At 40.8% G+C, this 16,775-nt stretch overlaps 1 protein-coding gene across 2 annotated transcripts; it reads right to left on the bottom strand.

The window, feature by feature from the left end:
* Positions 1-219: 219 nt before the first annotated feature.
* Positions 220-12,375, bottom strand: RBP4 (retinol binding protein 4). 2 transcript variants are annotated; one of them, XM_044665691.1, is made up of 6 exons: positions 11,958-12,375; positions 11,718-11,850; positions 11,471-11,610; positions 11,091-11,197; positions 3,790-4,002; positions 220-1,618 (listed from the first exon to the last, which is right to left on the bottom strand). In XM_044665691.1, the coding sequence occupies exons 2-6, from the start codon at positions 11,826-11,828 to the stop codon at positions 1,605-1,607; spliced, it is 585 nt and encodes a 194-aa protein (XP_044521626.1). In that variant the 5' UTR covers positions 11,829-11,850; positions 11,958-12,375; the 3' UTR covers positions 220-1,604. The 2 variants fall into 2 exon arrangements, with proteins under 2 accessions (XP_044521626.1, XP_044521625.1); XM_044665690.1 differs by having other exon boundaries at positions 11,718-12,034.
* Positions 12,376-16,775: the final 4,400 nt, after the last annotated feature.

The following is a 16,775-nucleotide window of genomic DNA, read 5'->3' on the forward strand; positions in this document are numbered from 1 at the left end:
TCTGGATCTTAGACTTCCATCAGTATTTCCAATCACTGCTCATGGAGAATCCCAACCAAGCCACCATGATGTCCCTTTTCCACTAGAAATTTTTTCTAATTGATTTTCCTTGGAATAGACTTCTAATGAAATAAGGTCTATACCCATTATGGGTCTGAAACTCTGTAACAAAAGTGTTGGGATCTTTTTGGACAAATGTAGTTGAACAAAAATTAAAGCTATTTTGTGAAAAGCTTTATTCATTTCTTTTTGTGATCCAGAGGTTGTCTAAGGTGAAGAAGACCAGATAAGTGTCTTTCAGAACAGTATGGTATAGAAATTGAAATGGAAATCCTTCTGGGTTGTCTCAGCCATTTATTTCTTCCTTTCAGAAAGGTAGTAGTTAAAATGGACAGAAATCTCCTTATTGGGTGTATTTCTCATTTGTAGACCCCCTCGGTATTCTTCCATATATCTTCACACATGTAGGATGCCATGAAGCCTATGCAGGTCAAGCCATGGCACAGGCCCCTGCCTAGTAGAGTCTTTGAGAAACCATGTTTAGTCAAGACTTTGAGCATCCTCGTGGAGGCCACAGGCTCCCTTCTGTCTGCCTGAAATTGGGAGCATCCATTGTGAATTGAGCACTAACCTAGGCCCCTTAGCATCTCCTTCCTCATGTCACTGAAATTTAGCTGTTGTCCTTTATTGATCATTGTGCTGGGGAGAGGGAAGAACGGAGTGCCCCTTCACCCTAATACAAGGAGATCCTAGTTCTTCCTCACCCCTACTCACTAGTCTGCTCTAAAGACAAGAGCTGGATGCCCAATAGATGACCAGGAGCTCCTAACCTCAGTTTCTAAAGCTATAAAATGACCACATTGGACTAGTTTGGTTCTTTCAACTCTAAATCCAACCTCCTCATTTTGGTGGTTATAAGAGGCAAAATTAGGAGACTGGCTATAAATTAATAATTTTATTAATCAAAAGTAGTAGGGGAAAAAGATGGAAAATTAGGAGAGAGATATACTTTCCTAAACTGCTCCCTTTAGAAATAAGCATCTGGAGGTTGATTAATTTACCCCAAATTCCAGGGGGTAATTAGAGGTGAAGATGGATTTGAATCTAGTTTCTCCAAAGACAAATCCAGTCCATAACTATTATCAGGCTTAGAGTTTAACCATTAACCCTTCTTCACATGGGATTTTGTGGGGAGACTTCAGCATTCTTGAGAAGTCTCCATCCTTGAGAATATTTTTACATGAATCAAAATATATTCTCTCCTCACTGTGCCTATATGGAAGAGAGCTGAATACTTCTAATTTGGATGTTAACAAAAACCAGAACAAGAGTAAAAGGAAGATTACATTTTATAACATTTTGAAATTTTTATCATCTGTATTTTTTAAAAGAAACTGATAGTAAATATGTGTACATTTTGTTACAACAAGCATGCATTCCTTTATAAATTTATGTTTGGTAAAGGGTTCTCTATGTTTTTGGAAACAAAGTAGGCAACTCAGATAAATAGATCTGAAGGTTAAATGAGGGTTTTTTGAAGTTTTTAAATGAAACTACATTCGTGGTGTAGTGATGAAATGAGTTTCCATTGCTTGGGGTTTCTATTAACCACAGTAACCTGAAATAGAAGAAAAAAATTTAAGTTATTTCTTAGAGGAAGATGACATTCTGAGTTAATTGACCTGGAAGTGATGTCCTTTATTTAGCCTGGATTTTGTTCATTCTCCATCAGTACCTCTCGAAGAGTATGTTGTTGCACTCTGTTAGGCCAGGATTTGGGGTTAGAGGTTCAGACAGTTGTATAGAACTTAAAATTGCATGGACCTGTGTGAGCCTTCCAATTCCCACAATTCTTGGCAAAGAATAATACCGTGTCATAAGCAAAAAATAGTTTTGAGAACTATTGGTCTACATGATGCCAAAAAATACAAAAACACACCCTACAAGGAAATTGAAAAATGCAGATAATCATCTAGAGGTTCCAAATGGTACCATGGGATCACTGCTCAAGGTCATGGTCCCAGGACTGTGTGGCCATTGACAGCCTTGATATCAATCTTAAAAGCTTAGATATATTGCATCTTCTCTTGGTGGCCATGGATAGCTTTGTCATTCAAATATGACCAAACCCTTTTTGAGTCCTCTTATATTTCCAGCTTGCCCATGGAGAGTCAGACAGGGATCATGGGCTCCCTAAGCTTATTTCTTATATAAATTTCTACTGTGGGGCAGCATGATGAACATGGTGGACAGAGAGCTGGCCTTGAAGCCAAAAAGACCTGACTCCTTAGGCCAAGTCACTTAACCTCCCAGGATTTTAAGAAAATCTCTAAAACTCCAATTTGTAGAGACATTTGGTATAGGGAGTTTCCTCACCCAGAACTTCGAGGCCTTGTCCCTGTGTTTGTGTACTTCTTTGCATTTGTCAGTTCTCCCCCATTGTTAAAATAGCTTTCACTTGACCCTGCTATTCCCTCAAGATGTCTTCCTATAGAGACATCTACCTCTTCAGTGTCAAAGAGGGCCCCCTTTGTCCCATGCCCCAATATTTCTGGATTTGTGACCAAGTCATGATTTTTTCAGGCTTGAGCATGTCTCCTCTTGGCCATCACATCTCCAGACTTGTGTCTTAATGTGTGTCCACATGGCAAACATCTGGATGTTTAGTACTTTACAGGATAGAGGACAGGGATGCTGCCCCCTAATGTTTTTTTCATTTTGCCTAGATATTTGTCCTAATGGGATGTATGCTAAGAAAAGTTAATATGGCCCTACTTTTGGATTCTGGCCAAGGAGTGTACACTGACCCTGGAGAGCTAAATAATATTTTACTAGAAGCCTTCTCCATGTGGTGCTCTTGGATTGCAGCTCAGCCAGCATTATCAAGACATCAGACACTGTTTGATGCTAGAGAGACAAATCCCAAAATGGTACTTCTCTCAAGAGTTAGCAAGACCTCTAATTAGATCAGTGCATGCTTGCCCTCCAAAGGAAGAAGATAATAAAGTAAATCAGTTGATCATTTAGAAGGAAAAAAAATAGATTGGATAACTGCTCACAGAATCTTAAGAGTTCGAAGGGAGCTAAGACCATTTGGTCCAACCCAACAAGTTATCATTCAACCTTCTCTTAAAGACCTACAGTGAGTGGCAGTCCCTGCTAAGGAGCCTGTTCCATTTGGGGACATCTCTCCCAGATTTTTTTTAAAAAACCCTTACCTTCCATCTTAGAATCTATACTGTGTATTGGATCCAAGGCAGAAGAGTGGTAAGGGTTAGGCAGTGGGGATTAAGTGACTTGCCCAGGGTCAACCCAGCTGGGAAGTGTCTGAGGCCATTTTTGAACCCAGAACCTCCTGTCTCTAGGCCTGGCTCTCAATCCCCTGAGCCACCCAGCTGCCCCTCCTTCCAGATTTTACACAAAAATCTCAGTGCCAAATATGCTCCTTGATAATTCAGTGGCATGTAGATAAGGCACTTGAGTTGTTATTTTTTTCATTTTTCAGTTGGTTGTGTTGGAGTCCTTCCAGCTCTTGATGCCCTCCAACAAAGTTGGGGAACAGAGTAGATAAAACAACAATGAGCTCAATCTTTAAATTTGGATTTAGGGGTTTTTAGAGCTTAAAAGGCCCCACTTTTAAGCTCTATGGGATTCATTACTAACTCACTGCCTAGTAGGAAAAGTCAAGAGTGTCATCGTAATTCACCAAAATAAATGCGGTACCACCATCCTGAGGCTCATACTGGGTCCTGGCTAGATGGACCCAGAAGTCATTGGAAAAAGACTTACCATCATGAACAATCATCCGGTACTGCCTGCCTAAGCAAAGCTCTTCTTGCCTTTGCCTAATCACTCTCTGAGCACGGAAGGGCAAACCATGAGGATCCCGAGAAAACACAAAAGAATAGCTGTCGGCACAGGTGCCGTCGGGGTTTCTGAGGCGGCAGGAGTACTGAAGCGCGTAGGTGTCGTAGTCAGTGTCTATGATCCAGTGGTCGTCATCTGCAATCAGAGGAAGAAGGACCGCAACGCTTAGGAGGGGAAGATTTGTACCGCACACTGGGGAGGACGAAGAACGGTCAGCGTTTATGAGATTCTAAATGGGATTTGATTCTTTTAGTTTGGAAGTCAGCAAGAAAAGTTCGGATAGTTTTATAGAATTGGGAAAAAAAATCTGAAAACGATCTTCTTTAGCTTCATTTAAAATAAAGAATAACACCATTTTCTTCAGCGATTATCATGAACCTAGGTTCTAATGATGCTGGGTTCTATTTTCAATTTATTATAGGAGTTGCCCAAAATACAAATGAGTGAGGCCTCCCTAGGTAGGCAAGTCATAAATAAAGAGCAAATCTCATTTCATGTTGATATTAGCCAGAAGTTCTCTATATAGATGGCCGCTCATTTTTGTTTTAGAACACATACACAAAGATTAGGGTCCATCTCGGCCTACATGAATGTGTCTTCACAAGGGCTGCTCACAGCAATTCCTGAGATGTCAATCCAGGAGTCATAGCCTTTTCCTGATTTAATGCTATCCAGCAATCCCTGGTTGGGCTGCCTCCAAGGTAGGCCTGCCTCCAAGGCCCACCTTCTTGTGCTTCCTACCCCAGACCAGGCAAGGGAAAGAATTTGATGAAAAGGCCCTACTCTATAAAGCTGATTATCTTCCAAAACATGCTGACACATAGTAGGTACTTAATAAATGTTTATCAAGTACTTTTCTCCAAACTAAAATCCCAACTATTTTCTATTTGGTAAAACCACCTTCATTTTACTAATGGAGGAGCTGTTGGGCATCTGTTAAATGACTGGCCTCTGATCACATAGTTAGTTATTAAGCCACAAAGCTAAGAATAGAAACCATGAGAATAAGTCCTACTTCCTTTCATGCCCCCACAGACTCCATGGCGTATGGAGAATTCTCCATGTTCTCCCTTGATTTCTTTCTTAGAATGATTCATAAATAATCACGATTTTTCCTAAGGAGTTAAGGATCATTTTTCTTTGACATTTTACTTAGATAATCTTTCCAAACTGTGATGAGCTCAGCAGCTCTGTGCCTTGTGAATTTCCCCAAAAAAGTAGAAGGATACAAATTCTGAAATAAAAATTCACTTGATTTTTCAATGACTATTCTTGATTTTATTTTATTTATTATTATTTCCCTTCCCTTCCCTTCTATCTTAGAATCACTACTGTATATTGGTTCCAGAGCAGAAGAGAGGTAAGAGCTAAACAATTTTCTTTCTTTCTTTCTTTCTTTCTTTCTTTCCCTTCTTTCTTTCTCTTTCTCTTTCTCTCTCTCTCCATATTTCCCTTTCTTTCTTTCTTTCTTCCTTCCTTCCTTCCTTCCTTCCCTCCCTCCCTCCATTTTTTCTTTCTTTCTTTCTATTAAAATTGTATTGAAGCTTTTAGTATAATTATTTCTGGATACACCACTCCTACACCTACCCAATCAAGGAGCCTTCTCTTGAAATAAGGAAGAAAGATAATATTGTGATTTCATTGATATGGAGGACTCCAAGATGAGAAAACTTCCCCGTCTCTTCAATTTATAGTCTTAGAACTGTCTAGAGTACTAGGAGGTTAATTAGTAAGATCAGTTCAGGCAGGCAGTACGTATTAGGAATGGTATTCCAATTTCAAAACTATATGTCTCTCCATCCACTACAACACAGAGTCTCTACAATGACAGAAAAAAAGATTAAGACAGCCAACATAGCTCCTATGTCTGATATTACATGCAACATTCTGCATCCATGATTCCCTGCCTCTCCAAGGAAAAACTCCCTTCCCCTAAGTTTAATGCTTCAAATGATGGTGTTAAAAATGCTGCCAGATAGGGGGCAGCTGGGTAGCTCAGTGGATTGAAAGTCAGGCCTAAAGACAAGAGGTCCTAAATTCAAATCTGGCCTCAGACACTTCCTAGCTGTGTGACCCTGGGCAAGTCACTTGACCCCCATTGCCTAGCCCTTACCACTCTTCTGCCTTGGAACCAATACAAAGTGTTGACTCCAAGAAGGAAAGTAAGGGTTTAAAAAAAATGCTGCCAGAGTAACAACACTAAAGTCTCATTTTTATAAGAATATTTTCAATAGAAGAATTGCTCATGGCCTACTGACAAAGACTAAGAGCACAATCTTACTGATATTCAGGGAGGTACCAGCCTACATAACCCATTGGAATTCCATGTACTGACAACGCCACTGTAGTAAATCCCAGTATCCGTTGTGGTATTTCCCTAGGCCAGGAGCCAGTTCCAAAAGGGTAGCATGACATAAGGCCTAGATGGTTGAAAGCCTGCTCCCTGGTTTCCTTGGACCCAAAAGGTAAAAATATCAGCTGGTACATGCACAATTTGGCTTAGCTATTTTGATTGCCTATTTTCTGTCTCCTTCCCCAAAAAACACCCCTTCCTCCCCAAACTAGTCGAGTCAATCCAACAAACAGGATGGCCGAGATATTTTTCTGATATATCATATAGGTATACTACCAGACTTTGCTAGAGCAAGATTGGTAGAAAATAAAAACCATTAAGACTAGGCAAGGCAAAGAAAACACCATGGACTCAATTATCTGGATGAATAAGGCTAGAATGTTTCAAAGGTTGATGTTCTGGCCCTCTTCCCCCTCTTCCTTCATCACCCAAAACTACAGCCACAACTCAACAAGAATGTGGTGCATTAAGGACAAGAAGAGAGGACAACAATTTGTCCTCTATTTATAGGAGGACACATAACTCAGAGGAGAAGGTGCCAGGGCAGTTAGTCATTTAAAAGAAACTTGTTTAAATGCAAAATAGGTGTTTTTGGGGGAAACATTTTGCAACTTTCCTTTTAAAATAAATGAATTTTTATTATTAAATAGTAGCATTCAAATTCTTTCAGTGATTTTGGATATTCCTCTTTTTAAATATCTTGGGAATCAAAAATTTTAGATTTGAAAGGAGTCTTTAGAGATTATCTAGGTCGACCACTCTCAAATGCCATTCTAAAAGTTCTTAACTTTTTTTTGTTTCATGGATTCTTTTGACTGTCTGGTGAACCCTCTGGAGACATTCTAATGTTTTTAAATGAATAAAATAAAATACATAGGATTACAAAGGAAACTAATTATATCAAAATGGTTATCAAAATTTTTTTTTAAAAACAAGTTCACCAATCCCAAGTTAAGAACCCAGTGCTAATCTATGCCACTAATTTGGTAGGTGGCCTTGGACAAGTCACATCACAAATCAAAAATAATTCTTTGGACCTTGGTTTCTTCCTTTGTAAATGATGAGATTGAGCTAGAAAGATGATCTCTAAGGTCCCTGCCAGTTCTATCAATGTGATTCTAAATTTGATTATGTTTCCTGGTGGCTAGTGGTATCTTTCTACTCCCAGAAAGAATCAATCACTTTATATTATTGCATCACTTTCTCTATATTATTTTGTTTACAGTTTATTTTAGTCCTATCTCAACTGAGGTTTTATTGTCATAATTCATTTTTAGTAATACTATTGCTTGATTAGGAAACTCAATTCTCTCTTAAATGTATTATTTTTTTTAATTTCCTCCTTTGTTTATATATATACATATATATGAAATGTGATTTCATTATTGCTCAGGATAAAACTTCTTTTCCTTTGTGGAAATGCATTTCCTTTTTAAAAATGTAAAACGGGGGCATCTGTGTGGCTTAATGAATTGTGAGCCATACCTAGAGACAAGAGGTCCTGGGTTCAAATGTGACCTCAGACACTTCCTAGCTGTGTAACCCTGGGCAAGTCACTTAACACCCATTGCCTAGCCCTTAACCACTCTTCTACCTTGGAACCAATACATAGCAATGATTATAAGACAGAAGGTAAGATTTAAAAAAAAAAGTAAAACCCTGAATAAAAACATTTTATATAAATGCATTTCCCTTTTTAAAATGTAAACTACTGCTAAAAAAATTAGTATACATAGTTTTACCTAACACATAACTTTTTAGTAACTTTTCTAATGATGGACACCGGGGAGCACAGATTTGGAATAGAAAAGAACCATAAGGGTTATCTAATCCAATACCCTTCATTTTTAGCAGTGATTCCCAAAGTGGGCACCACCACCCTCTGGTGGGTGCTGCAGCAATCCAGGGAAGTGGTGATGGCCACAGGTGCATTTATCTTTCCTATTAATTGCTATTAAATTTAAAAAAATTAATTTCCAGGGGGCTAAGTAATATTTTTTCTGGAAAGGGGGTGGTAGGCCAAAAAAGTTTGGGAACCACTGAATTAAAGAGTAGGAAACTCACAGAAAGTGAAAGGATCAGTCCAAAATCACATAGGTAGTAAGTAGCAAAGCTGGGATTCAAACACAGGTCCTTGGGGTCTAAAGCCTGGACATTTTTCCATCTTACTATACAGTAACTTGTAAGAACATATTCCAAACACATTTATTTTGGAAAGTAGTTTTAGAATACTAGAGTGATGCTGAATAAGAAAAGGAAGGCTGGCAACTAGGTCATAAAGTTTTTAGAATGCCAGGTGTAGAGTCAGGAAGACTCATCTTCCCGAATTCAAAGCTGGCCTCAGACACTTACTAGCTACATGACCTTGAATAAGTCACTTAACCCTGTTTGCTTCAGTTTCATCATCTGTAAAATGAGCTGGAGAAGGAACCACTCCAGGATCCAAGAAAACCTCAAATGGGGGTCATAAAGAGTTGGATAGGGGTGAAATGACTGAACAACAAAAGGAAAGAGAAGATAGCACCTACTTAGTGCCAAGCTTTATACAAGTATCTTTCTTGATCGTCCCAACAACTCTCTAGGTAAGTGTTGTTAATATTTCCATTTTATGTGAGGAAACTGAGGCAGGCAAAAGTTAAGTGTCTTGCCCATGGTCATATCATGTGACTATAATATATCATATTATATCATTATTATATACAAGGTGACTATATTAAGTATCTGAGGCTGGATTTGAATTCAAGTTTTACTGACTTGTGGCCCAACTCACCAAATCCCTGATTTTTAGAAAATTAAGAGGCAAATCCATCCATCCAGAGGAAAATGTCCAAGAATTGTCAATAGAATAGGGTCAGAGAGCACTGGGAGTGCATTACAGCCCCAGGTACTCATCAAACAACTGAAATTCCCCCAGTACCCTGGTCAGCTCTCTCCTCTATAACTTCATATTTGTCTGAGTTATTCATCTTTCCTTCTCTCTCTGAGCAACACCACATTTGATTTTAATGACAAAACAAGGACATAACACACTAGCAGGTAGGCAAATTTTAGCATTCATTAGTCCTGCTTCTGTCCTTCATCTTCATAATCTTGGGCAAGCCTCTTAACCTTTTGGGGCTGAAGTTTCCTCATCAGCAAAGGGAGAGGAAAAAATGAATGGATCATAACAGCCTTAAGCTCCAGGCCCATCGCAGCTGAGGGAGAATGGAAAAAACATGGCGCCTGGAGACAGAGTTCCTGGGTTCTAAGACCTGGCTCTATTTCTTATCCCCTACAAGGTCTCTTGTGAAAAATGAGGTCTTTAAGTAAAATAACCCCCAAGGTTCCTTGGGAGCTCTCAATCTTCCATCTCATTTTTTTTCTAATCTAGCATCTAAAACAATGTATTTGTTAAACATGGGATCACATGACCATAGTTCTAGGGCAGAAAGGGACCTCAAAGGTCATCTAGTCCACTCTCTCATAGGTGCAGAAAGTTACACAGATAGTGTCAGAAGTAGGATTTGGACTCAGTTCTTCTGACATCAATTCCAGACTTTATTTCTCCAAATGAATAGCTATAGTAGATGCTTGATAAATATTGGTTGGGGGAGAGATGGAAATAAGCATGTCCATAAATTATGTCTCTTTTATGCCATTATTCACAGCTAGTAAGTATCCAAGGCTAAATTTGAATTCAAGCCTTCCTGACTCCAGACCCAGTGCTCTAATCACTATACCACCAGCTATCTGAATAAATGAATATGTGGATTATTAAATCATTAAAATCCTTTGCAATTCTGAAAATCTGTGATTTGGTGCTGTCTATGATTAGGGACAACTAGGCATGACACAGTGGATAGAGCACTGAACCTGGGGTCAGGAAGACCTGAGTTCAAGTCCAGCCTGAGCCACTTACTAACTGGGCAAGTCACTTAACCCTGTTTGCCTCAGTTCTTGATCTGTAAAATGAGGCTGGAGAAAATAGCAAACCACTCCAGGATCTTTGTCAGAAAAACTCCAAATGGGGTCACAAAGAATTGCACATGAATGAACCACAATGATTTGGTGATTCTCCATTCAGTTCTGAGCCTAAATTCAAGGCTTGGATAACAGCACAGATAGAAAAGTACATTTAAAAGGGGAACAAGGAGCATTCAGTCTGTTTTTCAACAAAGTGGGACTGACCACTCAGAAAAAACCAGGAGGTAATGCTATCTTCTGCTGTCCTCTCCTTTATATCTCCACCCAGTGCGGTAGGGAAGGAGTGGGGAAAACACTGAAATGAGAGGATTAGTAACTGACTCATAAAGCTGCTGTCAAAGACTTCTCAGCTTGGAATGGAAAGATAGCCACTGCGATTTAGACAAGTCCTTTGGAGCACTCCAGAGCCTCACTTCTCTAATCTGTAAAAAGGAGATAATGCCTCTTTCAACTACCTCATGGGGTTGTTTACGTCAAAAAATACGTGGAAAATTTTACTTAATTGAAGGCATTATTATGAGGCACTATGTTGGGTGACTGCCTAAATTGGGAAGGAACTCTCCAAGAAAAGTAGGTAAACCTGTGCTTTTTGCATATTTAAAGACGTAGTGGAAGGGAAAGAAAGGCACAGGCCAGTGGCCAGCTACCTCCTCTGACAATCTGGGACAGTTTTCTTGGTGGAGAATGAAGGATCTTGGGAATAGTCAGAACAATTCAAAGACCCTCCAGCCTTAGAGCCCTCCCTAGAGATCAGGCCACTTCATCTTCTCAGGTTTCCCATCCATTTCCATTCTCAGGCTCATGATCCACTCTGTGCCCAAGAAGTAAGATTACTGAGATGCCTGGGAAGAAACACATTTTTGCCCCATGAATCCATCTCTGGCTGTCAAACCACACCAATACTCACTTCCTCTCTGGAGAAAGGACGCCATTCCCCAGTACTTCATTTTAAACTTGGCAGGGTCTTCTGTATCCGTGAAGGTGCCCACCATGTCCGCGCACACATTCCAGTCACTGCAAAGGGGTGAGAAAGGGAGTGTAAATAGATTCCAGCCGACGCCCCCTTCCTATCCTGTCCCTCCTCCGACCACCCTCACCTCCCCGCTCCGGGGCGAAGAGACGGCTGGGCAGAAGCTTTGGATGAGCGTGCCCAGGCCCTAGCGCTGGCAAAGGCTGGCCAGAGCTCAGGGCGAGGTGCCCAGAACCCACGCAGGTCCAGCTGGCGCGCAGAGCACGGAACTCGGACCCCACGAAGAGGGAGCACAAAGCTATTCCTGAGCGACTAACTTGAGAAGCCGGACTCTGCCCCTGGCCGTGGCTTTCATCTTGCCAGTCTCGGGTTCCACTGAGAACGTGGTGACGATGTTGTCCTGCAGGAAGAGCCCCTCAGGGTCCTTCTTGGCCATTGCGTACCAGGTCCCGGAGAACTGTAAGGAGAAGGGCAGGGGGCAAGAGAAGACCCGCTGAGTCTGCCCAGTCTAGCCCTGAGCGGGGTGCTAGGCTGGTTGGACTCAGGGGCTGGGCTGATACCTACTCGGGCCTTGTCGAAGTTTTCCATCACTCGGAAGCTGTCCACGCGGCAATCGCGCTCCGCTCGGCAGACGCCCAGCGCCAGCAGCAGCAGGAGAGCCGAAGCCCGCTGCATCCTGCTGTTCCTTTGGTCCGTCCTGGAGGGCACAAGGGAAAGGGACATCAGAGAGCCAGCTGCCCCACGCCTTCTGCCTCCCTATTTCTAAGGAGGCAAACTCCGGGGCTGGCTCGGGGACAAACTCACTCAGATGCTGCGCGCCTCAATCTGAGCGTCCGGCAGATCCTCGGGGTTGCTGTCGCAGACTGCAAAGCCAAAGCGGAGGCGCGCGGCTCACCGCCCCTTTTTATAGCACCGGGGTGGGCCGCTCTTTCGTAATTTCGCAGGGTGAAAGACCGACCGACTGACCGGCCTGGGAGTTGGGGGAGGGGTCGCGCACAGTCAAGCTCAGCAGCTGGTAGGGGGCTCGCGGAGACTGCGCTTACATAACTGTCCCCTCTGTCTGCCGTCGCCTTCCGGGGGGGGGGTGGCACCAGAAGGGGCTCATTCACCTGGATCTCTGAGGCTAGCCCACACGCGGGGGTCCTTGAGAGGGACGTCAAACCTCCCCAGTTCCAGTGGCTGGAACCTTTGGGCTGCTGCAAGAACTGAAAGAGGAGTAGAGGCGTGAGGAGCAGCCAGCCAGTAAAATCCTAAAAGCCCCACGTTCCGTTCTTCAACAGCTGTGCCCACTGGTGTGTGTCTGCGGGGTCGTAGCTTCAGTGGCAAAAGGCCCTTTTGCAACCCTGGCAGAAGAAAGCCGGTTCCTCAGAAGCGTTAGGTCTACAGACCCTGTGGAAATCAGTGTGGTCATCATGCTATTAGTAACCATAGAGCTAACGTTGTCAAAGGTTTCCCTTCTCTCCCTAGAGGACAAATTACGAAAGTTATTAGGAGAATTTCAGCAAAAGAATTTTTCATTACATAAAAGATTTGTTTTTCTCTCCTTCGGGCAAGTGGTGGTGCCCCTAGATCAATATTTGTTCGGGCCTTTCAACATCTGTAGAAACACTAAAACCCCTGTTAAATATTCTCCAGCACTGCAACCCTGGACAGTAGAGAACTTCCAATACTCAAAGCGATGACCTCCTTACTCCTTGACACAATTAGCAGGGGGAGTTAACCACTTTAGAGTTCAATAGGAATTTGTTTTGGTTCGGTTTTTCAAAACTGCTGATCCTGGGAAGAATCTGGGGCTGAATGGGAAAGATCAGGACCTCTGTTCTGAGCCAATGAAATTCCAAAGTGTCTACACAATATTATATATTCAAATGGGCTGGATTTTTTGATTATGAAATAAATAGTTTGCTTTGACTTGGTATAGACACAGCCAAGAAGACACTGCCTTTGACTAAAAGGAAAAGAATTGACTAAGTGACCAAGAAATGGGGTCTTTCACTAAGTACTCCATAAGCTCCTCCTTTCCCTATATACTGCCAGCCTCCCTTTGTGTCATGGACCACATCTGCAGGAACCAAAAGACTCATTTGATTAAGTATCTGATAAGTTTTTTAAAAAATCATTTCACACCAAGATAAATAGAATAAGATGGTCGTGGCCCAGGAATGGTCCTTTTAGGCAAGTATTGGGATGATTTCAGGGTCTTCCAAAAACATATGGGATAACTTCCTTTTTAAATATTTGTTTATATTCTCTAGCTCCTACTCCTCTTTTCTCCTACCCCCCCCCCCTTTTTAAACCAAGTAAATGTTTTCCCAGGCTAAGACACATTTTTTTAATTTTTTTTAATTTTTAAAAAATTTTATTTTGAATATTTTCCCATAGTTACATATTTCATGTTCTTTCCCTCTCCCCCCAACCCCCCTAACCCCCCTTAGCCGACGCACAATTCCACTGGGTTTTACATGTATCATTGATCAAGACCTAATTCCATATTATTGATAGTTGTACTAGAGTTATCATTTAGTGCTGAGACACATTTCTATCACTTCTCCAGTGAGAACACTAATGATTCTAGCTTTGAGGCACAGAAATAAGCTAGAACTGGATAGTTTCTTGATGGAAAGGATTCCTATCCTAAGGGGATGATCCTCTTAACCTCTGTAATCTTATAGAGAAGATCTGCAGTTCCTATGGGAAAGTGGGAAGTAGCAGAAAGAACTAGCCTGGGAGTCAGGACTATGAGATCTAATAATAATAATTAATAACAGAGATAAATAAATAATCCTTTAATTAAAGAGTAATTATCCTTTTCACAAAAGGAAATGAAATGACTTCTAGTTTCTTTTAAAGTCTTTCTAATTTCCACCTCTGGTTCTCACTTTCTGCATCTATAAAATAAAAAGTTTGATTTACATATTAAGTTCTCTTCTAACTCTAAATGTGATTCTAAAGCGACACTAATTACACCCACCACAAGTATGGGGTGGGGGTAGGGAGGCAGAAACAACTAATCATTTTGACAAGTGATTTTTATAACAAAATGTTTGTAACTATTGGGTACCCAGGAAAGGGGCTACTTAACCTTCTGTATTTTCCTATTTTTTTAGTTAGCCCTGATGAAATTAAGAGTTGATTTTGGCACATTTGCTCAGATTTCTTCATGATTACAAATACTTGTATATAGGTCAACCAAAGTTTCAATTTGATAGGTAAAATAAGGTTGAACCACACAGATTTAGCCCCATAAAAAAAATTGATTCCTATTCCTGCAAATGAAAGATTATTTTGGTAAATTTTTGGCCCTTTAATTCTTCAATCCTTAACCCCTTGCCTTTTGTTTTGTTTCATTTTGGTAGGGAACTCCCTAAGACCTTGCAAGGAAGGTGGTCAAATGAATTAGGAGAGGTTGTTTCCCACTTGAAAATTTTTATTCCAATAAAGTCAAAGGTCCAGTCCCTGTCCCTGTCCCTAATGCTATCCATGTAAACACATTAAAAAGTTAGCTTCCTTACCATACTTTACTATGGACAGGAAGCCACTCATGGACTTCTTTGTATTTCCCTATTTTAATCTAGGAAACTCCAACTATAAAATATCTTTCCACCTGATGCAGACTAGCAACTCTTCTGTAACATTATATTAGAGAACTGTTCAGGATACTAAGAGATTAAATGATTAGCCTAGAGAGTTTGTGTCAGAGGGAAGATCTGAACCCATATTTAACTCCGAGGTCAGCTTTTTTCCAACTATGCTCTGCTGCATCTTTGAGTGCATTGTATGTAGTAAGTTTTTAATAAATGTTTTGATTTGAGTCTTTCCTTAGTGAAACTGATTTTTATATACCTCAAGAGATCCTCATTATGATGTTTAATTCCCTACACTGAAGCAGACTGTGTCCCATCTTCCTCTTTTATCCTATGAGATCTTTGATTCATCTTACACCTTTTTTCTTCTTCATTCCTTCCATCTTCTTGCACTCACTGAGATCTGACTCCTTCTTGATGGCCACCAGCTTCCCTGGCCACCATTTCCAACTCTGGTTATACTTTAACTCATACTTCTGACTCATGGGTCACAGTGGGAGAATGGTGCTCCTCATTTCCCACTTTTGAAAATCCTCTACTACCATCACTCAGTAACCTTTTCTCCTTCAAGGTTCATTCAATCCATGTTTATCGCCAAATCAAGATAATGGAAATTATTACCTACTGACCTCGAGGACAGTCTTTTTCCTTCCTTAATAAGTTCAGTGCCTGTCTCAAAGTCTTCTCTCCTTCCTAATTCCTGCTCTCATCCTAGGGGACCTCAGTTTACACAGCTTACATATTGACACTCCCTCAAACACACTAATCTTCCAGTTCCTCAACCTACACATTTCCCGACTCCATCCTACTTCAGCTATACCCAGAGATGTTTATAACCTTAATCTTGTTCAATTTCCACATTCATGAACTCTGAAGTTCTGATCATAATGGTTTGTCCTTTCCCCTTCTCTTCTCTCCTGACCTCTAGACATACATTTCCAACTGCTTATTAGACACCTTGAATTCAACATTTTCAAAACTGAACATTTCCCCCCTCAAACACTTCCTTCTTCCTAATTTACCTATTAATTGCTAAAGTGTCCATCCAGTCATCCAGGCTCGCAACCCAAATGCCATACTCGGGTCCTCACTTTTTCTCACCTCCCCCACCATTATCCAATCTGTTGCCAAGACCTTTTATGACTACCTTTGTTACATTTCATATTCTTCCCCTCCTCTCTTCGATATTCCCACTATCCTGGTGCATCACCTCATTCTTTGACTATTGCAATAAACTTCTGATTGGATTCCTTTCTTCAAGTCTCTCTCCTTACTCCAGTCCATCCTTCAGTCAGTTTTCAAAGTAATATCCCTAAAGCATGAATCATATACCATTCCCCACCTCCACCCCACCATTCAACAAATCCAGTGGCTCTCTGTTTTCTCCAGGATCAAATACAAACTTTTTATTTGGTCTAAAGCCCTTTATAACATGCCTTCTTCCTACCTTTCCAGACTTCCTCTGCCATTACTCCCTATCACATATTCTGAGATCTAGTGTCACTGGCCTTCTTGCTCTTCATCACAAGATATTCAATCTCCCAACACCCTGGATTTTCACTGGTTCTCTCCCTTGCCTGGAATGCTTTCATTCCTTGTCTCTACCTCTTGGCTTCCTTCAGGTCTCAGTTAAAATCTCATCTGCAAGGAGTCATTCCTGGTCCCTTTGAACAATAATAATGCCTTCCTTTTTAGATTATCTTCAATTTAACATTATACTTATATATGTATATGCATATATATACATATATATTATTTGAACATATTTATTTACATGTTGTCTCATCCCTTTAAATTGTAAGTTCCTTAAGGAAAGAGACTAATTTTGCCTTTCTTTATACCTCCCACACTTAGCATAGTGCCTAGCATAGAGTAAGAACTGTATACATGTATCTTGTCATAATTTATCCATATTTTTTCATAAATCCTCCATGGAAAATCTACTCAATATGCTGGAGGTTTCATCTAGGTCATTTGATTACTTCATGGGTACCAGTACAGCATTCAAATTATCCCTCTGTTCTTCCTTCTTTCCTTC

The sequence above is a fragment of the Gracilinanus agilis genome, chromosome 2 (genome assembly GCF_016433145.1).
Source record: "Gracilinanus agilis isolate LMUSP501 chromosome 2, AgileGrace, whole genome shotgun sequence".
NCBI classification, from domain to species: domain Eukaryota; kingdom Metazoa; phylum Chordata; class Mammalia; order Didelphimorphia; family Didelphidae; genus Gracilinanus; species Gracilinanus agilis.

Coding starts and splice junctions, on each gene's coding strand:
- RBP4 (XM_044665690.1), bottom strand. CDS start 11,876: ATGTCCCTTTCCCTTGTGCCCTCCAGGACGGACCAAAGGAACAGCAGG. Junction 11,611..11,717: donor AAAACTTCGACAAGGCCCGA/GTAGGTATCAGC, acceptor TTCTCCTTACAG/TTCTCCGGGACCTGGTACGC. Junction 4,003..11,090: donor GTCCTTTCTCCAGAGAGGAA/GTGAGTATTGGT, acceptor CTCTGATTGCAG/ATGACGACCACTGGATCATA.